At 41.0% G+C, this 25679-nt stretch overlaps 1 protein-coding gene across 3 annotated transcripts in view; it reads left to right on the top strand.

The window, feature by feature from the left end:
• Positions 1 to 25679, top strand: part of NIPAL2 (NIPA like domain containing 2) — a 90957-nt gene that overhangs the window by 7426 nt on the left and 57852 nt on the right. For all 3 annotated transcript variants that reach the window (XM_044928554.2, XM_025265074.3, XM_006048773.4), the window contains exons 2-3: positions 20384 to 20452; positions 21500 to 21671. In XM_044928554.2, the coding sequence (XP_044784489.2) occupies positions 20384 to 20452; positions 21500 to 21671 (241 nt within the window). The remainder of the gene's footprint in view (positions 1 to 20383; positions 20453 to 21499; positions 21672 to 25679) is intronic.

Genomic DNA, 25679 nt, shown 5'->3' with positions numbered 1-25679 from the left:
CTCACACTGTTTCCATTGTTTCTCCATCTATTTGTCATGAAGCGATGGGACTGGATGCCATCATCTTCATTTTTTGAATGTTGAGTCTTAAGCCAACTTTTTCACTCTCCTCTTTCACTTTCATCAAGAGGCTCTTTAGTTCCTTTTCACTTTCTGCCATAAGGGTGGTGTCACTTGCGTGTTTGAGGTTATTGATATTTCTCCCAGCAGTCTTAATTCCAGCTTGTGCTTCATCCAGCCCAGCGTTTCACATGATGTACTCTGCATGTAAGATACATAAGGAAGGTGACAATATACAGCCTTGACGGACTCCTTTCCTGATTTGGAACCAGTCTGTGGTTCTATGTCTGGTTCTAACTGTTGCTTCCTGACCTGCATACAAGTTTCTCAGGAGGCAGGTCAGGTGGTCTGGTATTCCCATCTCTGGAAGAATTTTCCACAGTTTGTTGTGATACACACACTTAAAGGCTTTGGAGTAGTCAATAAAGCAGAAGTAGGTGTTTTTCTGGAACTCTCTTGCTTTTTCAGTGATCCAACGGATGTTGGCAATTTGATCTCTGCTTCCTCCACCTTTTCTAAATCCAGCTTGAACATCTGGAAGTTCACAGTTCATGTACTGTTGAAGCCTGGCTTGGAGAATTTTGAGCATTTAACTCATTGCAAATGGAAATAAGAGAAATTCTGTCAGTTATTTGATGCAACTCTCTTTTCTTTAATCCAGAACCAACTATTTCTCTACCTCCACTGCCTTCCTTTCTCCATTTGGTGTTTGCCTCCCCTTCACTCTCCAGACATAGTCACATTACAGAGCACTTCTTGACCGCAGTAATTTCCTAGTTGGAACACTTGTCATCTAAGGCAAGTGTACTAAGGCAAGGATTCCCCCCATGTCTTCTGCCTCTTTCCAGACTTCTGGATTGGGGAAGGATGGAAGTGTGGCCCTGGGAACAGCTGACAGAATTTGGTGTCAGAAGTTTGATGACATCTCCAGATGCTGACGGTAGTTTAACCGACTAAGGACCAGCACCCCAGCTTGGGAAAGCTCATGCTGTGTCAGCGTTAAGACTTAAATGCTGTTTATTTTAGCTTGGGTGTTTTTGTTTGTTTGTTTTGGCTTGTTTTTTTCTCAAGGTCCAGTATTCCTCCACTCAGTTCACGCCTTTTATATTGCACTTTACATAAAGTCAGAGCTTTTCAGCACTCTGTCCTGGTCCACAGCCCAGAGGCTAGCAGGTAACACTCCACTTTCCCCTCCACCTAGTTCTCAGCATGTGCACACCTGTGCGTTTATTTCATCTTGTCACTTGGCTTGATGGTCACTCCCAGCGTGTTCTCCTGTCGTCTTTAGCACACGCCAGGAGATGCAGAGTAAACACAGGCTTGTGTAAACACAGGCTAGCTTATATTTAGTCATGAGGTCCACACCTCACCAAATATTGTGTTTGTCCTGGTGTGGCTCCTTCAGAGACCCACACTGGTCTTGGCGGGTTGTTCCAAGGTCTGCCAGCAGCCTCAACACCGTGGTTCCCTAAGCCACCCCCTCACCTTCTCAGCGCCTCTCAAATGGTTTCCCCCTTTCAGTGACCTGGGCCTGACCTCTGTGGCTTGCAACAGGGGTCCGTCTGTCTTCTGGCTTTGGCACTTCGCTTCCCGACCAAGAACGCTTTGTAAGTTAAGAGGCTTTGGTTGGCGAGTCCCAGGAAACCTAACTTTAACTGGCTTAAATAATAGAGGAAATTAATTAATTAGGAATAAAGAGGAAATTAAGAGGAAATTAATCAGTCTGGATGGCGTGGAAGGCCGGAAGAACTCCGGGTCCACACCAGCCTTGATCCACACCAGCCTTGATCCACAGGCTGCAGTCGCATGGCGAACGCAGGGTCTCCCTCTCCTCTTCCACTTCTGTTCCTCGGGGCTGTTGATCCCACTTTTTGCAGGCTCACCCCTGCAGCATTCATCCTCCCTTTTCATTTTCAGGAAGGAAAGCTTGACTTTCTCCACCAATGAAAATCCATTGCCTTTAGTATGACTAGACGAGGTTAGGTCCATGTCCTTTCCTAAACCAGTTGCCAAGGCCCAAAGAACATGAGCCCTTGGGAAGGGCTGGATGAAAAAGAGGTCCTGTAGCTAGGATGAGAGGTCCTACGTGGCCCTAACAGCAGTGACCACTGGGTAGGCTGGAGTCCTCCTCCTCTGGTTCACTGTCTTCTTGGGCAGCCACCTCTCCCCCCAGCTCATCAGAGACCTTCACTTTCTACATCCTGCCTCAGAGGAGCAGCCCCAGAAAAGTCACCCCAGTGTGGCCTGCCTTGTCGTTGTGGGTGAACCAGAGCAGTAATCTCCTTAAAAGCTTAGTTATAGGATCAGTTTCTGAAATATTTTTCTTAGCGTCAACTCTAAGCTGTGACTTATCTCTAAATTCTAGACTTACCACCCCCACTCATGCTCTCTCCCCCAAGAGGGACTTCTAGAAAAGCCTCTTGTCTTTCTGCGGACAGAAAAGTCAGAGCGTATCTGCTGGCAAAAGGAGTATCTTGGTCTTGCCTCTACCTGCTTAGTGATGTCTTTACCATCAACAACCACCTCTTCAGAAGGTAGGAGCCTCCTAAAAGTTTAGTGGATTTAGGTGAAATAGGTGTGTCATGTGAGTGCAACACTGTACGGAGTCCTAGAAGCCACGTCAGCGTTGCTGATAATGTCATTCAAGGTTGAGGTCAGTCCTGTAAATTCTGGGAGGTCTTTATTTCCTCTTCAGCCTCTGGACTTGCAGGGCTCTGATTGTTCCGGGGCTATTTGGGAGACAGAGATACTCTGTTCCCTCATTACAGCCCACACTGAGTTTGATCAGCCAGTCAACAGTGACGGCCCAAATGCAGCCAACATTCCACTCAGTAAAAATCACAAGTAGAGAGCCCTTCTCAAGAGCGTTGGGCAGTGATACCAGAGAAATCGGAAACATGGACTCTGTCCTCAAACTGTAGCCATATATGGGGTGTGATATACGTAAATTAGATCACATATCCATTATCCAGGGCTTCCCTGGTAGCTCAGCTGGTAAAGAATCCGCCTGTAATGTGGGAGACCCCAGTTCGATTCCTGGGTCAGAAAGATCCCCTGGAGGAGGGCATGGCAACCCACTCCAGTATTCTTGCCAGGAGAATCCCCATGGACAGAGGAGCCTGGTGGGCTGCAGTCCATGGGGTCACAAAGAGTTGGACGTGACTGGGCAACTAAGCGCAACACAGCACATACTTTATATGGGGGCTTCCCAGGTGGTATTAGTGGTAAAGAACCTGCCTGCCAATGCAGGAAACAGAGGCACAGGTTTGAGCCCTGGGCAGAAAGGTCCCCTGGAGGAGGGCGTGGCAACCTACTCCAGTATTCTTGCCAGGAGAATCCATGGACAGACGAGCCTGGAGAGTTACAGTCCATAGGGTCGCAAAGAGTGCACACACACAGGCATACATTATACAATGTACAATGTGTGTGTGTGAAAGATGTAGACAGAGAATGAGAATGCATTAGAAATACTTTAAAAACCACAGTTGAAGGACTGGTGTGAAGCTGCCCTTGCTTATACAATCTGATGGACTGCTTCCATTGTGCTTCCAGGACTAGCATAGTACAGTTACATAATTGTAAGTGAAGAGAGCCAAAACAGAGGAGGACACAGTGTGAAGTGCCTTTGGATGTGATTGCCTGAGCTGCAGCAGTGGAGAAACGAGTGGTTCTTTGCGAACAAGGTACAAGTGGACCTCCTGTCACAAGCGGCGGCCACAGCCACGAAGTCAAGAATAATCCTGAGTTACATGCTCAGCATTTTATTAGACTTCTGAACTGTTCTCTCAGACCCAAATCACAGTCACCATCTATGAGTTCTTTGGGTATCAGAGATGGGCTGACCATAAGGTGGGTTGGGACCTGGTTGCTGGGCCAGTGGGATGTGAAAATTTTGCCAGGAAAGGGGGAGCTTGGGGTTAGGGGGATTTATTTGGTTACGAGTACTGGCCCTTTAGAGGCAATGGAGTGTCCAGGTCACAGTGTCCCAGAGGAGAAAATCTGCACTTGATTCCTGCCTTGATGTCAGAAAGATCTGGTCTGGTGGGTGGAGAGGGCCGCAGGAGTCTCGGGCAGATGCATGTCAGTAAGAGGCAGTGTCACTGTCCCTCCCCCATATTGAGGCAAAAACTCACCCAGGGGCTGGGGCCTGACATACACAGTGGAGTTTAGTCTCCAGGAGGATGGAGCTGGCAAAATACAGCCCAAGTTCAAGGCTGGCATTGCTCTCAAAAGAGTCATGCACTCTTGAAACCCAATCAGGTGCAGGGGAAAGAGCTGTAATTCAGCGAGCTCCCAGGTTTTCCAGTTCAAGGGAGGAAGCCTCTCGCACATCCTGGGATTTCCCTGCAAAAGGCAGCTGGCAATCCTGCTTCTTTGAAAACAAAGAATGACCAATTTAGTTAAATTATTAAGAATATGTTCTTGCAAAATTTGAAAGGTATGGGACCTCATATATGGATGCAAACAATAGCATTCTTTGTGTTCAGCATGTCAGTCCTTGTTTCAAAGATCCCCTTTCCAATGTTAAACAGGATTGATTTGTTTTGTAATAGACCCAAGTTTAAGATTTCCTTAAGTGATATCTCACCTTTCTTGACTATTGTTGTTCTCCTTTTAATAAAGTGTTAAAAGCCCCCAAAGGATGTCTTATTAAATTTTTCCCATAAATTTGTTCTGCTACAACTTAAATTTCTCAAAAACAACAAACACGGTGGCTTAGTAAGCTAAGTAAGGCTTATCGTTAATGGGGTTCAGTTTTTTAAGAGAACGAATGTATAATCATGTAAGTAAACGTGTTCCCAAGTAAAAGACAAAATGTAGCAGTGCTTAATTGTATGGGAAGGCAGCATGTTGGGCTTTTTTGCCTAGGTTTTTGCGGTTGATTAAAAATTGGCATAGACTAGCTTGTAGAATAGCAACGATACGCTGTGTTTTGTAACCCTGACCTTTTCTGTTGGCTTTAAATCACCAGATTTGGATCCAATGCTATGAGACTTTCTCAGGATAGAAAGGCAATAACCTTATGGCATACAAAAACCAAGATAACAAATTAAAAATCTCTTCTGGAATGAAATTTTTTCTTTCTTCATTTTTACGTATAGGATTATAGCTTTAACTTAGTTTGGGTTAGTACTGCAGACAATGCAATTATCTACAAGGGCAAAGGAGATTAGGGGTAAGAATAGTCCAACCCATTCAGCATTCTAAAAAGCATTACATATTTCCAGCGTTTGCTGCAATGAATGTGAATATTGTTTCTTCATGGCCCTGTTGTAGTTAACTCTCCACATTTACCCTCCTTCTTCTGAGATCCCAAAGTGTCTCCTAACTGGTTTTGCTGTTCCCTGGCCTTGCTCCCTCTCAGTCCATCCTCCACTCTGCGCCAGGATGTCTAAATGTCTCCTTTGAACCTATCCTTCTCTGGTTTAGCATCCTTCGTGTTGTAGCACCACCTGCAGACCCATGGCATAAAAAGGCTGCTGCCTGCCCCTCCAGTCCAGCTATACTGGAGTCATGCCAATGTAATTAAGATAAAGATCTTGAAACAAGAAGATTATCCTGGATTATCTGGATGGACCCTAAATGCCATCACATGTTATCTTTTTTCTTTTTTTATGAGAGGGAGACACAGGGAGATTTCACATGGAAGAGGAAGGCAATGCGGCCACAGAGACAGAGGTTAGAGTGATGCAACCATAAACCGAGGACGTGCCAGCAGCCACCAGAAACTGGGGGAGGCACAGAACAGATTCTCTGCTAGAAACTCTGGAGGGAGTGTGGCCCTGCCATCTTGATTTCAGCCCAAAGAAATTGATTTGGAGCTTCCAGGCTCCAGAACTGTGAGAGAGTAAATTTCTGTTGTTTTAAGCCACTAGGTTTATGCTGATTTGTTACAGCAGCCTCAGGAAGCTAATATACTCTCCAATCTAGGCAGACTTGTGCTTTGTCCCTTCTGTTTGCATGGGTTCTATAGAGCGTACCTCTATTATAGATTTCATAGGTGGTAGGCGGGGGGCTTCCCTCATAGCTCAGTCAGTAAAGAATCTGCCTGCAATGCAGGAGACCTCAGTTCAATTCTTGTGTGAGGAAGATCCCCTGGAGAAGGAAATGGCAACCCACTCCAGTGTTCTTGCCTGGAGAATCCCATGGACAGAGGAGCCCAGTGGGCTACAGTCATGGAGTCCAAGAGTCAGACACGACTGAGTGACCAAACCACCACCAGGCTGTTACTGGGCTTCCCAGGTGGCGCTGGTGGTAAAGAATGTGCCTGCCAATGCAGGAGACGTGAGATGCGGGTTCAATCCCTGGGTCAGGAAGATCCCCCTGGAGGAGGGCATGGCACTCTACTCCAGTGTTCTTGCCTGGAGAATCCCATGGACAGAGGAGCCTGTTGGGCTACAGTCCTCAAGGTCGCAAAGAGTCGGACATGACTGAGCGACTTAGCAGCAGCAGCTGTCTGTTATTGGTCACTTTTTCTACCTCTTCTGAGCTTCTCGAGGATTCTTTGCATCCTTTGGTCCTGAAATAGGACCTAATATTTATTAGTTGCTAAATAAATACCAAATGGGTTCATGACTGAGCAAATAGCCTCTGATGTGGACTTTGTCTCCTATATCCACCATCTTCTCTGTGGTCACTTGCATTTCATGTCCTTTTCCTCCACCTTGCATATTTTTCTCAACCAGTGTCTACATGTGGTTTTAAGTTGTGCAGTGGTCTTATTTTTCTCATTAATCTCTTTCCTTAGTTCTCGCTTTTTTTTTTCTTTCCTTGTTATCATCTCCTCTTTGAACTCTTTTAAAATGAACCCATATTCTCTTTAAAAAATTCATTGAGCCTCTAAAACAGATTTTTTAACTTTTTAGTTTGGAATTTTTCCAACCTATAGAAAACTCAGAAGAATAATACAGTAAACACCACATGTCCTCATCTGAAGATTCACTTGTTAACACTATACCACATTTGTTTGTTCTTGCTCATTTCTCTTTGTCTCTCCCTCTCTCTTCCTGTTTTTTATTTATATTGTCACGTATCATTTGAAAGTAAATGGCACACATTATGAACCTTTACTCCTACAAATTTAAGGATGTATTGCGAAGACTTTGGATGTCTCCTATCCCCTCCCAACTTTCTGAAAGTGAGATTGCACCTGTTTACTAGGTGCAAATACAAAACCACCCCAGCTCACTCCTGAGCTTCCCGTGAGATGAGATGAACTGAATACTCATTTCTCAGGCATATCATCCCCTTTAGGTTCAGGTTCTGTAAGATCACTCCTTCAGTGATGAGTTGACCTAAATCACTTAACCTGTGATGTTTCCCATACTAAAACCTGGACCTCTCATTTCCATGTTCAGGGATATTTTACTGCCTGGAACAGGAGACAGCATTCTTCTAGCTGTGAGTTGAATATGACTATTACAGTGTTTAAAACTAGCTCTCACTCTATGGTTCTTTTGAACCATCTACTGGCTCCACCAGGGTCTGATTCCAAATTTATGTTTTGAAGGCAGAGCCAGAGACTGGAACCGACTATGACCAATTCCACACATCCCTATTATCATATCCCATCACCATCTGGCCAAACTCCTCCACCCATGGTTATAGGTCAGTAACTTTATGTGAAATATCTAAAGACCATTCTGGCACCAAAAAGTAGGATAGAAGATTGTTATTCCAAATAAAACAAAAATATCCTGAGTACTTATTAGTGCTGATATTTTCAAGCTCATTCTCCAGAAATTTTTGCTGTGGCTCCCACCATCTTTTTTGCCAAAACATCCTGGAAAAGCCAGACCTTAAGCTGCAGTAGTGACAGGAGTGAACCCTCCAAAACTAAAGGGCACCGTTCTGTGTTTCTGATCTGCACTTGTAATCACATTGTTAAGATGTCGAGCCACCTTTGCTTCTATTATCTTTGCTTTAGTTTACATGCACTAGGAAAAAGAAACAGATTCTGCTAAGTTTAAAATTGTGGAAAAGGAACATTGACTAGCCAGACAGTTACCTATTGCAGTCTATGAAGAAACGGTGATTCAGACATGAGCTGGGTGCCTGGGGCCAGAATTGGTCTGGTATCTATCTGTGTGACTTTGTGCAAGTCACTTTCCTTCTCCGCTCTCTGTTCTCCTTCCTGACCACCAGTCTCCAGATCAATAGGGAGGGGAGAAAAGGAGATAGGGGGAGGAGAGGAACCTAAGCTTCCATTAATTCTAGTATGCTGGAAGGCAGAGAGCACTCTGAATAAAGTAATGAAGTAAACTAGATGTCTCTTAATTTAAGTGGCAAGTTTATAAGGGCTGCTCGCTGTATGCAAATGACACCACTGATTTCTGATGAGGATTCTGTAATCATTAAAGCACATTTACCAGAGGCTCTAATTGGAAACAGGGTTTAGTAGTGCTTCAGTTCAGTTCAGTTCAGTTCAGTAGCTCAGTTGTGTCCGACTCTCTGTGACCCCATGAACCGTAGCACACCAGGCCTCCCTGTCCACCCAAACCCATGTCCATTGAGTCGGTGATGCCATCCAACCCTCTCATCCTCTGTTGTCCCCTTTTCCTCCTGCCCTCAATCTTTCCCAGCATCAGGGTCTTTTCAAATGAGTCAGCTCTTCACATCAGGTGGCCAAAGTATTGGAGTTTCAGCTTCAACATGAGTCCTTCCAATGAACACCCAGGACTGATCTCCTTTAGGATGGACTGGTTGGACCTCCTTGCAGTCCAAGGGACTCTTACCTCAAGTTATTCTAAGTCCTTGAAGGTAATTAAACCACCTTTTCTGGGAAAACATTGCAAATTTGAACCTCCCCATCGCAACCAATTAGGGACATTAATGAGGATTTACTGAATTACTACTATTTACAGGTATGTGTCAAATGAATTTAATGAGTATGCAATTAACCTTGAATAACTAGGTAAAATTTCAGAAAAACAGAATAATATATACCAGTTTATACTGTGCACAGGCATACTTCTGAGATATTGCAGTTTCAGTTCTAGGCCACTGTAATAGAGCAAGTATTGCAACAAAGTAAGTCACATGGATTTTTGGTTTCCTAGCATGTAAAAGTAATGTTTACACTTGTATTGTCTATCAAATGTACAATTATGTTGCATTTTGCATTGTGTCTTAAAAAAACAACAACAACAGTGTACATACCTTAATAATTTATTGCTGGGACTTCCCCGGTGTTCCGTTGGTTAAGATGCCATGCTTCCAATGCAGAGGGCCTGGGTTTGATCCGTGGTCAAGGAACTAGATCCTGCATGTTATAACTAAGACCTGGCACAGCCAACTAAATTTATTTATATATATATATATATATATATATATCAGATCAGATTAGTCGCTCAGTCGTGTCCGACTCTTTGTGACCCCATGAATCGCAGCACGCCAGGCCTCCCTGTCCATCACCAACTCCCGGAGTTCACTGAGACTCACGTCCATCGAGTCAGTGATGCCATCCAGCCATCTCATCCTCTGTCGTCCCCTTCTCCTCCTGCCCCCAATCCCTCCCAGCATCAGAGTCTTTTCCAATGAGTCAACTCTTCGCATCAGGTGGCCAAAGTACTGGAGTTTCAGCTTTAGCATCATTCCTTCCAAAGAACACCCAGGGCTGATCTCCTTCAAAATGGACTGGCTGGATCTCCTTGCAGTCCAAGGGACTCTCAAGAGTCTTCTCCAACACCACAGTTCAAAAGCATCAATTCTTTGGTGCTCAGCCTTCTTCACAGTCCAACTCGCACATCCATACATGACCACAGGAAAAACCATAGCCTTGACTAGACAGACCTTTGTTGGCAAAGTAATGTCTCTGCTTTTCAATATGCTGTCTAGGTTGGTCATAACTTTCCTTCCAAGGAGTGAGCGTCTTTTAATTTCATGGCTGCAGTCACCATCTGTAGTGATTTTGGAGCCCAGAAAAATAAAGTCTGACACTGTTTCCACTGTTTCTCCATCTATTTCCCATGAAGTGGTGGGATCGGATGCCATGATCTTCGTTTTCTGAATGTTGAGTTTTAAGCCAACTTTTTCACTCTCCACTTTCACTTTCATCAAGAGGCTTTTGAGTTCCTCTTCACTTTCTGCCATAAGGATGGTGTCGTTTGCATATCCGAGGTTATTGATATTTCTCCTAGCAATCTTGATTCCAGCTTGTGTTTCTTCCAGTCCAGCATTTCTCATGATGTACTCTGCATATAAGTTAAATAAACAGGGTGACAATATACAGCCTTGACGTACTCCTTTTCCTATTTGGAACCAGTCTGTTGTTCCATGTCCAGTTCTAACTGTTGCTTCCTGACCTGCATACAGATGTCTCAAAAGGCAGGTCAGGTGGTCTGGTATTCCCATCTCTTTCAGAATTTTCCGCAGTTTATTGTGATCCACACAGTCAAAGTCTTTGGCATAGTCAATAAAGCAGAAATAGATGTTTTTCTGGAACTCTCTTGCTTTTTCTATGATCCAGCAGATGTTGGCAATTTGATCTCTGGTTCCTCTGCCTTTTCTAAAACCAGCTTGCGCATCAGGAAGTTCACGGTTCACATATTGCTGAAGCCTGGCTTGGAGAATTTTGAGCATTACTTTACTAGCGTGTGAGATGACTGCAATTGTGCGGTAGTTTGAGCATTCTTTGGCATTGTCTTTCTTTGGGATTGGAATGAAAACTGACCTTTTCCAGTCCTGTGGCCACTGCTGAGTTTTCCAAATTTGCTGGCATATTGAGTGCAGCACTTTCACAGCATCATCTTTCAGGATTTGAAATAGCTCAACTGGAATTCCATCACCTCCACTAGCTTTGTTCATAGTGATGCTTTCTAAGGCCCACTTGACTTCACATTCCAGGATGTCTGGCTCTAGGTCAGTGATCACACCATCGTGATTATCTGGGTTGTGAAGATCTTTTTTGTACAGTTCTTCTGTGTATTCTTGCCATCTCTTCTTAATATCTTCTGCTTCTGTTAGGTCCATACCATTTCTGTCCTTTATCAAGCTCATCTTTGCATGAAATGTTCCTTTGGTATCTCTGATTTTCTTGAAGAGATCTCTAGTCTTTCCCATTCTGTTGTTTTCCTCTATTTCTTTGCATTGATCGCTGAAGAAGGCTTTCTTATCTCTTCTTGCTATTCTTTGGAACTCTGCATTCAGATGTTTATGTCTTTCCTTTTCTCCTTTGCTTTTCATTTCTCTTCTTTTCCCAGCTATTTGTAAGGCCTCCCCAGACAGCCATTTTGCTTTTTTGCATTTCTTTTCCATGGGGATGGTCTTGATCCCTGTCTCTTGTACAATGTCATGAACCTCATTCCATAGTTCATCAGGCACTCTATCTATCAGATCTAGGCCCTTAAATCTATTTCTCACTTCCACTGTATAATCATAAGGGATTTGATTTAGGTCATACCTGAATGGTCTAGTGGTTTTCCCTACTTTCTTCAGTTTAAGTCTGAATTTGGCAATAAGGAGTTCATGGTCTGAGCCACAGTCAGCTCCTGGTCTTGTTTTTGCTGACTGTATAGAGCTTCTCCATCTTTGGCTGCAAAGAATATAATCAATCTGATTTTGGTGTTGACTATCTGGTGATGTCCATGTGTAGAGTCTTCTCTTGTGTTGTTGGAAGAGGGTGTTTGCTATGACCAGTGCATTTTCTTGGCAAAACTCTATCAGTCTTTGCCCTGCTTCATTCCATATTCCAAGGCCAAATTTGCCTGTTACTCCAGGTGTTTCTTGACTTCCTACTTTTGCATTACAGTCCCCTATAAGGAAAAGGACATCTTTTTTGGGTGTTAGTTCTAAAAGGTCTTGTAGGTCTTCATAGAACCGTTCAACTTCAGCTTCTTCAGTGTTACTGGTTGGGGCATAGACTTGGATTACTGTGATATTGAATGGTTTGCCTTGGAAACGAACAGAGATCATTCTGTCGTTTTTGAGATTGCATCCAAGTACTGCATTTCGGACTCTTTTGTTGACCACGATGGCTACTCCATTTCTTCTGAGGGATTCCTGCCCACAGTAGTGGATATAATGGTCACCTGAGTTAAATTCACCCATTCCAGTCCATTTCAGTTTGCTGATTCCTAGAATATCAACATTCACTCTTGCCATCTCTTGTTTGACCACTTCCAATTTGCCTTGAGTCATGGACCTTACATTCCAGGTTCCTATGCAATATTGCTCTTTACAGCATCGGACCTTGCTTCTATCACCGGTCACATCCACAGCTGAGTATTCTTTTTGCTTTGGCTCCATCCCTTCATTCTTTCTGGAGTTATTTCTCCACTGATCTCCAGTAGCATACTGGGCACCTATTGACCTGGGGAGTTTCTCTTTCAGTATCCTATCGTTTTGCCTTTTCGTACTGTTCATGGGGTTCTCAACGCAAGAATACTGAAGTGGTTTACCATTCTGTTCTCCAGTGGACCAGATTCTGTCAAATCTCTCCACCATGACCGGCCCATCTTGGGTTGCTCCATGGGCATGGCTTAGTTTCATTGAGTTAGACAAGGCTGTGGTCCTAGTGTGATTAGATTGACTAGTTTTCTGTGAGTATGGTTTCAGTGTGTTTGCCCTCTGATGCCCTCTTGCAACACCTACCGTCTTACTTGGGTTTCTCTTACCTTGGGCGTGGGGTATCTCTTCACGGCTGCTCCAGCAAAGCACAGCCATTGCTCCTTACCTTGGACGAGGGGTATCTCCTCACCGCCGCCCTTCCTGACCTTCAACGTGGGATAGCTCCTCTAGGCCCTCCTGCGCCTGCGCAGCCGCTAGCCATCATCTGAGCCTTCAGTGAATCATAATCTTTTTGCAATAATAACATCAAATATCACTGATCACAGATAATCATAACAAATACTATGATAATGAAAAAGTTTGAAATATTGCAAGAATTACCAAAATGTGATATACAGACATGAAGTAAGCAAATACTGTTGGAAAAGAGGTGCTGAAAGACCTCAATGCAGGGTTGCCACAAACCTGCAACTTGTGCTTATCTGTGAGGCACGATAAAGTGAAGCACAATAAATGAAGTATGTGTCTATTAGCAGGAAACTGCTTCTGACACCTGCTTTATACCTATATATTTCAGTAGATATGAAATAACTAGACTTTAGAAGACAGCAGGCAGCTTTCTATTGCACACAAGTGGACCCTTAATTGTTGAAATCTGAATTCTGGGACAAGCTTGTTTTCTCATGAAACTGAATGTTTACTGAATTCCAACCCCAGTTGATTATAAAGTACTCCGTTTGAGATCTTCCTAAGGCCAAAGGTAAAAATTTACTATTTCTAGACAGTTTTTAATCAATCTGAGAGTAGTTAAGTTCAAATCGCCTTTAATAAACAACTTCTCTGTGCCAGAGACCTGTGCTAGTCATTAGGGTTACAAAGATGAGTTGGTAAGTCACAGCTCTGCCGTCAAGGAGCTTATAGTCTCCAGGGGAAATACACCTGTAAAGAATAATTAATAGGGACTTCCCTGCTGGTCCAGTGGTTAAGAATCCGCCTTGCAGTGCAGGGGAGGGGGCTTCAATCCTTGGTCAGGAACTAAAATCCCACCTGCTATGGAGCAACTAAGTCCACGCCACAGCTAGAGAGCCTATGTGCTGCAACAGAAGATCCCACATGACGCAACTAATACCCAATCAGTTCAGTCCAGTTCAGTTGCTCAGTCTTGTCCGTATTCTTTGCGACCCCATGGACTGCAGCACACCAGGCCTCCATGTCCATCACCAACTCCCAGAGTTTACCCAAACTCATGTCCATTGAGTTGGTGATGCCATCCAACCATCTCATCCTCAGTCATCCCCTTCTCCTCCCACCTTCAGTCTTTCTCAGCATCAGGGTCTTTTCAAATGTGTCAATTCTTCACATCAGGTGGCCAAAATATTGGAGTTTCAGCTTCAGCATCAGTCCTTCCAATGAACACCCAGGACTGAGTTCCTTTAGTATGGACTCGTTGGATCTTCTTTCAGTCCAAGGGACTCTCAAGAGTCTTCTCTAACACTACAGTTCAAAAGCATCAATTCTTCGGCACTCAGCTTTCTTAATAGTCCAAAAATACAACCAAATAAATATTTTTTAAAGATAATGATTATAGTGCAGTTTAATATATGTACTGATGGGCGTGTATATTCTGACCTCAAAGGGAGGTCAGAAATGCTGAACTTGAAGATAGATCTGAGGAACTTCTCCATAATTCAGTACAAAGAGATAAAAGTTAGATAATATGAGAGCTATTTTAGGGAAAAAATAAATAAAAAGTCTAACATACTTATAAGAGGAGTTCCACATGGAAAGGATAGAGGGAACCATAGATACTGGATTGTAATTGTGTAAAATGTCAACATCGAGGGGAAGGCTAGAGGAAGAGTGCGTAGACCTACCTGGACATTTCTTTGTAGCCTACTGTGAATCCATAACTATTTCAAAATTGAAAGTTAAAAAACATTTAACAGTAGTTACTAACAGAATATAAATAAGATATGTAGCTTCCCTGGCCAGAAGAACAGGGGAAAGAAAAGAATAAAGAAAACTCTGTCATTTCAACAGGATTTAGGAAAAGAGAAATTAGAGAGCAAAATAAAAAAGTAAGATAACTGCAAAAACAAAAATGACGTCAAAATAAATGAAAATATGTTTATAGTCACAATAAACAAAATGGACTCACCTCCCCATTTCACAGAAAGTGTCAGGGTTTTTTTTAATCCAGTTATTTTCTGGGTATTAGAGATGACTAAAATATGACACAGAAATGTTAAAGTGATGTGGAAAATGGCAAATATCAAAAGAAAGTAACTATATTAATATCAGCTAAAATAGATTTTAAAGAAAAAACATTGAGATTAATACATAATGATAAACGGAACAATTAGCTGGGACGATAAAACAGTCCTGAACCTGTATACACCTGGCACTATGGTCTTAAAAATATAAAGCAAAGCTCAATAGATTTAAAAGGAAAAATGGGTAGGTACACATTTGAGTGTATTTTTAACATAAAGACGCTTACTCCTTGGAAGGAAATTATGACCAACCTAGACAGCATATTGAAAAGCAGAGACATTACTTTGCCAACAAAGGTCTGTCTAGTCAAGGCTATGGTTTTTTCAGTGGTCATGTATGGATGTGAGAGTTGGACTGTGAAGAAAGCTGAGCACCGAAGAATTGATGCTTTTGAACTGTGGTGTTGGAGAAGACTCTTAAGAGTCCCTTGGTCTGCAAGGAGATCCAACCAGTCCATTCTAAAGGACATCAGCCCTGGGTGTTCTTTGGAAGGAAGGATGCTAAAGCTGAAACTCCAATACTTTGGCCACCTCATGCGAAGAGTTGACTCATTGAAAAAGACTCTGATGCTGGGAGGGATTAGGGGCAGGAGGAGAAGGGGACGGCAGAGGATGAGATGGCTGGATCGCATCAGTGACTCAATGGACATGGGTTTGAGTGAACTCCGGGAGTTGGTGGTGGACAGGGAGGCCTGGTGTGCTGCGATTCATGGGGTTGCAAAGAGTCAGACACGACTGAGCGACTGAAATGAACTGAACTGAACTGACACATTTGAGTGTATTTTTAACATACCTCCCTAGGTAATTAATAAACAAACAATCCAAAATTTAGTAGAATAGCAAAGATTTGAGCAATGAATTAATGGAGATAGATGAATAGATAGAATATATAAAATATATTAATTCAACTATTAAGTAATTTTTTTCAAACATACATGGATCACTTGTTGACCCTACACCAGCCAGTCACAAATTTTAATTTACACAGTATAATAGGTGAAAGGCAAATGTTAATTTATACACAGCATGTTTTCTGCCCACAACTCAGTAAAATTAGAAATTAGCAAGAAAGTGAACATCAACACCCCGTTCATTTAGAAATATTGAAAAACACACCTTTGAATAATATAGGCTCAGATTAAAATAAGATGATCATAAAGTATTTAGAACTAAATGACAGTGAAAACTGTGGATGCCAAAGCTATGCAGTCAGCTAAAACAGAAGGTATACTTAGAAATGAGTATCCCTATTTGCATATATCACTGGATAGAAAGAAGCAGAAAAAGCTGATGAGTTAAGAGTTCAAATGAAGAAGACAAAAAAGGAAAAATTGAGTAAACAAAATGAAGATATTAAAAATAAATCAAGGAAGGAAAGAAATATATTTATGTTAACTTCATAAAAACAGTCATTTGACTCTGGGAGGGAGAAGAGACTGAAGTAGAGCTCGTTATATTTGTAGCATTTTATTTCTTTGGACAAAAAAAGTAAATGCCTGTGTTTTTAAAATCATTTTATTTTTTGGTAACAACTTTATTGAAATATAATTCACATATCATATAATCTACTCATTTAAAGTGTACAGTTCACTGAGTGGTACAAACATCACCACAATCAACTTTAGAACATTTTTATCACCTCAAAAAGAAAGCCCCAGCCTTTAGCTGTCATGCCCAAGCCCCTCTTCCTTCCCACCCCTAAACAACCACAAATCTGCTTTCTGTCTCCTTAGTTTTGCTTAATCTGGACCTTTCATGTAAATAGAATCTTAAAATATGTGCTCTTTTGTGACTTAATTCTTTGACCCAGCATAAACTTTTCAAGGTTCACTTAGGTTGTAACTTATTTCATTACTTCATTCATTCTTATGGGTGAACAGTATCCCATTGTATGAATATACCACATTTTGCTTGTCTGTCCACTACTTCCACTTTTGACTAATCTGAGCAATACTGGTATGGAGATCTGTGTACAAGTTTTTGTATGGACACATTTTCATTTCTACTGGATTTATACCTAGGAATGGAATTGCTGAGTCAAATGTAAATTCTGTGCTTAACTTTTTGAAGAACTGCCAGACTGTTTTCCAAAGTGGTTGTACCATTTTATATTTCCATAAGCAGTGTGTGAGTTCTGATTTATCTACCTCCTTACTAATGCTTGTTATTATCTGACTTTATTATAGCCATCTCATTTGGTATGAAGTGATTTATCACCATGGTTTTGATTTGCAATCCCTAATGACCAGTGATGTTGAACATCTTTTCAATGTGCTTATTAGCCATTTGTCTTTTTTAGAGAAATGTCCATTCAGATCTTTTGCCCATTTTTAATTGGGTCATTTGTCATTATTACTGCATTGTATGAGTTCTTTATAGATTCTAGGTATAAGTGCTTTATCAGATGTATGATCAGATGTATGATTTCCAAATATTGTCTCCCATTTTGTAGATTATCTTTTCACTTTCTTGATAGTGTCCTTTGAAATACATAATTTTTTAATATTAATGAGTCCAATTATATTTTTTCTTTGTTGTTTATGCTTTTGATGTCTTATCTATGGGAATCCATGGCCAAATCTAAGGTCACAAAGATTTACCCTTGTGTTTTATTCTGAGAATTTTATCGTATTGGCTGTTACATTTAGGTCTTTGGTTGATTTTGAGCTGATTTTTTTGTATATGGCATGAGATAGGCAGCCATCCCATTTTACATCTCCACCAGCAGTGAACAAGAATTTCAGTTTCTCCACATCCTTACCAAAGCTCACTATTATTTTTTTAATTGTTTTTGATTTGCCTTTTGCTAATGATCAGTGCTGTTGAGCATTTTTTCATGTGCCTATTGGCCATTTATGTATCTGCTTTGGAGAAAAGTCTATTCAAGTTCTTTGACCATTTTTTCAGCTGCATTGTTAATTTTTTTGTTGCTGTTCAGTTGTGGGGGTTCTTTATGTATTTTAGATACCTATCTTTATCAGATACATGATTTGCAAATATTTCCTCCCGTTGTGTGGGTTGCCTTTCACTGTGCTAATAGTGTCCTTTGATGCACAAAATATTTCACTGTTGATAAAGTCCAACTTATCTATTTTTTCTTCTGTTGCCTGTGCTTTTCATGTCATAGCCAAGAAATCATTGCCAAATCCTGCTAACCAATTTCTAAACACTGGGCCTGGTGGTGTTTAAACTCCTCAGTGAATCATTTAAAGAATTTTGAAGTAAGTTATTTCTATTCACCAATTTACTTTTATAATTACAGAAGATTTTCATAATTACTCATTCAATCCCAAACTTCTTCTGAATTTTTATTTTCCTGATTACTGCCAAATGTACTCAATTGTAAATCGAAAGCATGGAAATAGCACATTAGATTATGATACAATTGTTCCCCATGAGGAACAGTGATCAAAATTGTTGCCAACTGCCTTTATTAGGAAAAGAAAATTCTTAACTGATTAAAGACTATGGATATTATATGTCAGCTATTAAATGGGTTTTCAGCTTTTCTGCCTCATTTTTTAAAAAATACTGAATTTCACTTCAGCACGCATAATAAAGTTCTAAAACTTCAAAGGCATTTTGCATACTGAAAAGGGTTCCTTGTGCTTGTAATGTTCATTTGAAATTCAAATAATGCTTTGGAATTTGAAGCTAGTTAAAAGTTCTGTACTAAAGAAGAAGAAGGGGGAAGAGCCCTTCTATCATTACTAATTTTTACTACTAGCAGATATTACATCTTTGTACCTAGATGCTAAGTCACTTCAGTCGTGTCCGACTCTGTGTGACCCCATAGATGGCAGCCCACCAGGCTCTCCCATCCCTGGGATTCTCCAGGCAAGAACACTGGAGTGGGTTGCCATTTGCTTCTCCAATGCATGAAAGTGAAAAGTATAAGTGAGGTCGCTCAGTCGTATCTGACTCTTAGCGACCCCATGGACTGCAGCCTACCAGGCTCCTCCATCCATGGGATTTTCCAGGCAAGAATACTGGAGTGGGGTGCCATTGCCTTCTCCGTGTACCTAGATAGTAGCAGTAAATACACCTTTTGAAGTTATCAAATAATACATATGCTATCTATAGTAAACATCTTGGGCAATGTGTCAGAACTTATTTTTTTAACCTCTGTAGTTCTTGTTTTAAACCACTATATGCTTTTTCAAGCAAGTGTTTTTTTAAGCCGCTCATTGTGTATAGTAGATGATGTAGAAGACTTGGTGGAAGCCTAAGACACGATCGTCTTCCCTTGGAGAATTTGCCATCTCTTGATAGAGCCTGATGATACACAGGACAGTATAAAAGAAGAAATAGGGACGTGCACCGTTTAGATTCTGAGACAGTAAAAATGGGCTGTGGTGTCTGAGACGGTTGTAAGGCCAGGAGGGTGAGGTCTGTTTGGAATGACATCTCCTTCAGGGAAGGAGATGCTGCCTGGGTGAGAGGAATGACCTGAGCAAAGTATGACATCTGACCGGAGAAGACGAGAACCAGGTTACCCAAGGCAGAGAGAGCACCTTGAGTGTGCTGTGGACAGCGGGCGTTCAGGATGAAGATGGATTATGGGGAGCTGGAATACTAGTTTTATATTCGATGTAGTTGACTGTAGAGAGGGATTGTGGGTTCTTGACCAGGGGAGCAGTGGAAAATTTAGTCTGTCTCCAGTAGAGTTCATAACACTTTAGAGATAAAGGGATTTTGGAAACATCTTATCCAACAACCCCTGTCTACTGGATCCAGGGATCTGAAATAGCTTGCTCAAAGTTGCCCATCAGAAAATAGCAGATCTGAACTTCAGATTTATCCTTTAATTCCAAAGGATAAATTCTTTCTTTCATACCACAATTTTCCAAAATATCTTCCCATCTACCAGAATGTCTTAAGAAAGAGAAAAGAGGGAGAAAAGCATTCACATACTTGAGGCAATGAACACCCCAATCAGAGGGGTTGCTGAGGAAAATTGAAAACAGGATAAGAAGAAGCATCTTACTCTAGTACTCTTGCCTGGAAAATCCCATGGACGGAGGAGCCTGGTAGGCTGCAGTCCATGGGGTCGCAAAGAGTTGGACACGACTGAGTGACTTCCCTTTCACTTTTCACTTTCAGGCATTGGAGAAGGAAATGGCAACCCACTCCAGTGTTCTTGCCTGGAGAATCCCAGGGATGGGGGAGCCTGGTGGGCTGCTGTCTCTGGGGTCGCACAGAGTCAGACACGACTGAAGTGACTTAGCAGCAGCAGCAGCAGCAGAAGCATCTTAGTGGGAAAAAGTGAACCTGATGACGATTTATTTTAGTAAATGGAGCAAGTACCTAGAGAATTAAATACAGATTGAACTAGTTCTAAGAAATAATATTTGACTAAAGTGAGAAATTAATCCTAATAAAACCATTGTCCGTATTCCAAATGACCCTGGCAAATGGGTGCTATGGAAATATTTGCAGAATGAATGAACAAAGGAATGAATGTATCAACTTAAATTTTTGTATATTTTTTTTCTGGTAAATACCTTACAAGTGCTATTTAAATAAAGCATTTTCTTTTATAGATTCACCTTTTTGGAGTTTTGCTGGCCATTTTAGGAAACCTGGTAATCAGCATTTCCCTAAATATTCAGGTAAGAAGAAGCTTATTTCTCTAACTTTGTAGTTTGATCCAGGAACACATTATGACTTTAATAAGCCTCAGACACTCTTGCCTTCTTCCTCCATTAAAGAAAGTGTATCTTATGTCCTTATTGATACAAAGACAGATGTAGTACTGACTGGATTGTATTCATGTTTTTTCTTCTGATTTTAAAAGAAGTTAAAAGTTTTTGTGAACCTCTTATTAATATTGTATACCCCAGTCAAACTTCATGTGAATTTGTATCACACTGAGAAAAGATGTTCATAATGTTGGCATAAACTGAGATTTATTTAATGTTCTACATTTTCTTATAGTACTTTTATTATTTTCTGAATAACTTCTGAAGCTTTTAAAAAAATTTAAAGAAAAAATTTTAAAGTCATCTAGAATTGTACATACTTCTTAAAGAAGTGAGTTAAGTTATCATAAAAATCAAGAGGGAAATAGGGCTTTATTTAATGGCCAGTTTTTCAGGAATTCACATGTTTGCAATAAAAGAATATATTCAAAGCAGATAGAAATGAGTTCCTCCATCCCAATCCTCTGCTACCAGAGCTTTCTGCCCTATAACATTTATTGTGGTAGCTACCTTGACTCATCCTAAGATATGCTTTCTTTAAATCCCTTTTCCAAAGGTGTTTCTTTAATAATTTAGTATATTTATTTCAATGATGTTTATTTTGGGAACCTGATTTTTTTTTTGACAATCTAATAAAAGAAGTATTTTGGTGTGGTAGAATAAAAAGTCACTTAACTCCTTAACATACATCCCACCTTTAGATAGTAATAATGATATTTATTCACAAGCTATGAGAATTAATTAATATTGAAGAAGGCCCTTTAAACTATAAAATACTGTGTCAGTATGAGTCATTTTTAGTATGTTTGGAACAAAACAGAAAATCGTAATAATTGCTCTATTATAATCGGCAAATAAATTTAAGAGCCATGAAGCAATTTTATAGGACCAAAATTTTCAAGGCAAGTTTTAGTTACATGGAAATGTTTTCTTATTTACATTCTGTTTGACTTCTAGAAGTATTCACATCTCCGGTCGGCACAGCAGGAGCACCCAAGGCCATACTTCAGGAGCGTGTTGTGGTGGGGTGGAGTCATGCTGATGGCCCTGGGAGAGACGGGAAACTTCGTGGCCTATGGATTCGCCCCCATTACTCTCATCGCTCCCTTAGGCTGTATGTCTGTTACAGGTGGGCCATTTCTCTGTGTTTTGACAAATAGAAATTTTAAGAGATCAGAATAATCGGTGAAAAAACATACAACTGAACACAGGCCCAGAAGAAAAAAGTCTGTTCCCTTGTTTCTTAGCATGCTCACTTGGAACAATTATACTCCTAATTTCAGTTATTCATTGTCATGATGCCCCATTAACCATGAAGAAACTGGCATTTTGTAGCTGTAACGTTTATGTTTAAAAGCCTGATTCCCAGTGTCTGAGTCAATAAATCAATAGCCACAGCAAATGTTATACATGCTTTTTAATCATTAATGAATTATCTTAAAACAGTTGTAATAGAATGACATATTTTATTCATATGTTAAACTGACATGACATGTAGAGTCCTTGATGCCTGATCCATAGTTTAGCATCTCGTTTACATTAAGAGTTAGATATATTACTATCTCTAAGAATGTGTAATTTTATAGTAATGTCATAATTAACCTACTTTCAAAATTTTTTATGACTTGCTAGATACATTTAGACAAGAGAATATGGGATGTTGCTAAAGACTAAAGAAAAAGCAAAAATTACTGCTAGAAAAGAGAGCAAATTCTCTAAGCTGTGTTAAAATCAATAAAATCTTTTGAGTTTCACCCTTTATCTGCTGCTATGGAAACAGCATGTTTCTAAGTTTCTGTGAACTTGGAATCTTCATTGAAATAGAAACAAGTTGATGGTTATTGTCTGGTAGCAACTAGATCAGGCATATTATCCCAAATGTAATATTTTCCAAAAAATTATATGATATTCTTTTTAAAAACATAATTTAAACTGAAATAATGTATACTCAAAGGGAAGTTTGTTTTATTTTGAAAGCAGTCTCCCCTTCTTAATCATTTAAAGTCTCTTATTTAAAATAATTTCATAATGTACAATAATAGAATGGTTAGCAAAGAATGCTTTTTTGGCTTTCTAGAAATTGTTCAGTTAAAATCACCCTACTCTGAATAGGCACACAATTTATATAATCATTTGACATTTTTAACATTCAGATAAAATCAGCAATTTGAAAGTATCTTATCAAAATTTAAAAAAATTAAATAAAAGCTGCTTCAGATCAGTCGCTCAGTTGTGTCCCACTCTTTGCAACCCCATGAATCGCAGCACACCAGGCCTCCCTGTCCATCACCAACTCCCAGAGTTCACTGAGACTCACGTCCATGGAGTTGGTGATGCCATCCAGGCATCTCATCCTCTGTCGTTCCCTTCTCCTCTTGCCCCCAATCCCTCCCAGCATCAGAGTCTTTTCCAATGAGTCAACTCTTCTCATGAGGTGGCCAAAGTATTGGAGTTTCAGCTTTAGCATCATTCCTTCCAAAGAAATCCCAGGGCTGATCTCCTTCAGAATGGACTGGTTGGATCTCCTTGCAGTCCAAGGGACTCTCAAGAGTCTTCTCCAACACCACAGTTCAAAAGCATTAATTCTTCAGCGCTCAGCCTTCTTCACAGTCCAACTCTCACATCCATACATGACCACAGGAAAAACCATAGCCTTGACTAGACGAACCTTTGTTGGCAAAGTAGTGGTCTCTGCTTTTGAATATGCTATCTAGGTTGGTCATAACTTTCCTTCCAAGGAGTGAGCGTCTTTTAATTTCATGGCTGCAGTCACCATCTGTAGTGATTTTGGAGCCCAGAAAAATAAAGTCTGACACTGTTTTCACTGTTTCCCCATCTATTTCCCATGAAGTGATGGGACCGGATGTCATGATCTTCGTTTTCTGAATGTTGAGCTTTAAGCCAGCTTTTTCACTCTCCACTTTCACTTTCATCAAGAGGCTTTTGAGTTCCTCTTCACTTTCTGCCATAAGGGTGGTGTCATCTGCATATCTGAGGTTATTGATATTTCTCCCGGCAATCTTGATTCCAGCTTGTGTTTCTTCCAGTCCAGCATTTCTCATGATGTACTCTGCATATAGGTTAAATAAACAGGGTGATAATATACAGCCTTGATGTACTCCTTTTCCTATTTGGAACCAGTCTGTTGTTCCATGTCCAGTTCTAACTGTTGCTTCCTGACCTGCATACAAATTTCTCAAGAGGCAGGTCAGGTGGTCTGGTATTCCCATCTCTTTCAGAATTTTCCACAGTTTATTGTGATCCACACAGTCAAAGGCTTTGGCATAGTCAATAAAGCAGAAATAGATGTTTTTCTGGAACTCTCTTGCTTTTTCCATGATCCAGCGGATGTTGGCAATTTGATCTCTGGTTCCTCTGCCTTTTCTAAAACCAGCTTGCGCATCAGGAAGTTCACAGTTCACATATTGCTGAAGCCTGGCTTGGAGAATTTTGAGCATTACTTTACTAGCATGTGAGATGAGTGCAATTGTGCGGTAGTTTGAGCATTCTTTGGCATTGCCTTTCTTGGGATTGGAATGAAAACTGACCTTTTCCAGTCCTGTGGCCACTGCTGAGTTTTCCAAATTTGCTGGCATATTGAGTGCAGCACTTTCACAGCATCATCTTTCAGGATTTGGAATAGCTCAACTGGAATTCCATCACCTCCACTAGCTTTGTTCGTAGTGATGCTTTCTAAGGCCCACTTGACTTCACATTCCAGGATGTCTGGCTCTAGGTCAGTGATCACACCATCGTGATTATCTGGGTTGTGAAGCTCTTTTTTGTACAGTTCTTAGATATTTAAAAAAAAAAGGTATCTTCTATTTACTACTGCATATACTGTGTACAGGGACATTCTTTATATTTTTTCCTTCTCAAAATCTAAGAAATAATAGATAAAAAGATATAGCTATATTGTGGTTCCCCACTGGCACTAATGGTAAAGAACCTGCCTGCCAATGCAGGAGACATAAGACATAAGGTTCTATCCCTGGGTCGGGAAGATCTCCTGGAGGAAGCCATGGCAGCCCACTCCAGTATTCTCTTTTGGAGACTCCCATGGACGTAGGAGCCTGGAGGACTGTGGTCTGTAGGGTCGCAAAGAGTTGCACGTGACTGAAGTGACTTGGCACGCACGCATAGTTATATTGTCACCTTGAGACTTCTATAGGCCCCGGTTGTTCTAAAAATGTTGTATTATTTTTCATAGCGACTGTCTGTTCAGAGCTCATCTCTAGTTTCGGTTCTTATTCTGCTTCATGCTGTTTCGGTGCAATAGCCTAGAACAGAAGTATCCAGGCAGATCACACAGAGGCCCTGGGAAGGGCTGAGTGCACCACATTGTACTGAAATTCTCCGTTTATCTCGAATCCCCTGGTCCTGGGAAGCTTTTTTCTGGGAACAAGAAAAGAGCCATTCCAACTAGCACAAAGGAAGGGGGGTTTGCGGATTTATTATAAAGACCAGAGATCTCACAGAAATGAAGATAAGCCAGGCCGCTTGGGACCCGAAGTGAGAATTCGGAAATTATCAGAGATGAAGGGCCAGCCCTGATAAACTCCTCACAGACCTTCAGTGAAGCCGCCTGTGAAGCTGCTCGTCTCGGCCTGACTTGCTCGAAGCTCTCATTAATAATGGGAGGTTTTAAGTTTAACTGCCTACCCCTCGGAAAATGTCCTCCCAGCTTTCCTGGAGGGGTGGGGCAGTCCACCCACCTTCGGACTTGGAGATGGGCTCTTCTCCACACTCTCATTCGTTTGTCTTCGTCTACCCGTAGCCTGGATTAATGTTTCAACTTTAGAGCATTTTTAGCAACCTCCCTCTCTACCCATTTAAAATGATTCCAAGAAGTAAAACTATAGCCTCAAACAAATTGTTTCTTGCTTTGCAGTCTTTGCACACGGTAATATATGCTCATAAATAATATTCCCACAGCACTCTTGCTTTGAATTCAGGTCACTGTGCAGTGTTGTGGGTGGGTAAGGGACACTGGAGATGGAGGATTTTCCCCAGAACAACCCCCTACCACTTTTATAATTCTTTATAAAGGTTCTAGAAACTCTAGAAAACGTGAAGCGAAGGGGACAGTATTTTTTAATAAATATGTTATCCTATGGCTATGTCTACAGCTGAGGCA

The sequence above is a fragment of the Bubalus bubalis genome, chromosome 15 (assembly GCF_019923935.1).
Source record: "Bubalus bubalis isolate 160015118507 breed Murrah chromosome 15, NDDB_SH_1, whole genome shotgun sequence".
Classification (NCBI taxonomy): domain Eukaryota; kingdom Metazoa; phylum Chordata; class Mammalia; order Artiodactyla; family Bovidae; genus Bubalus; species Bubalus bubalis.
This window is presented reverse-complemented; position numbering and strand designations above follow the sequence as displayed.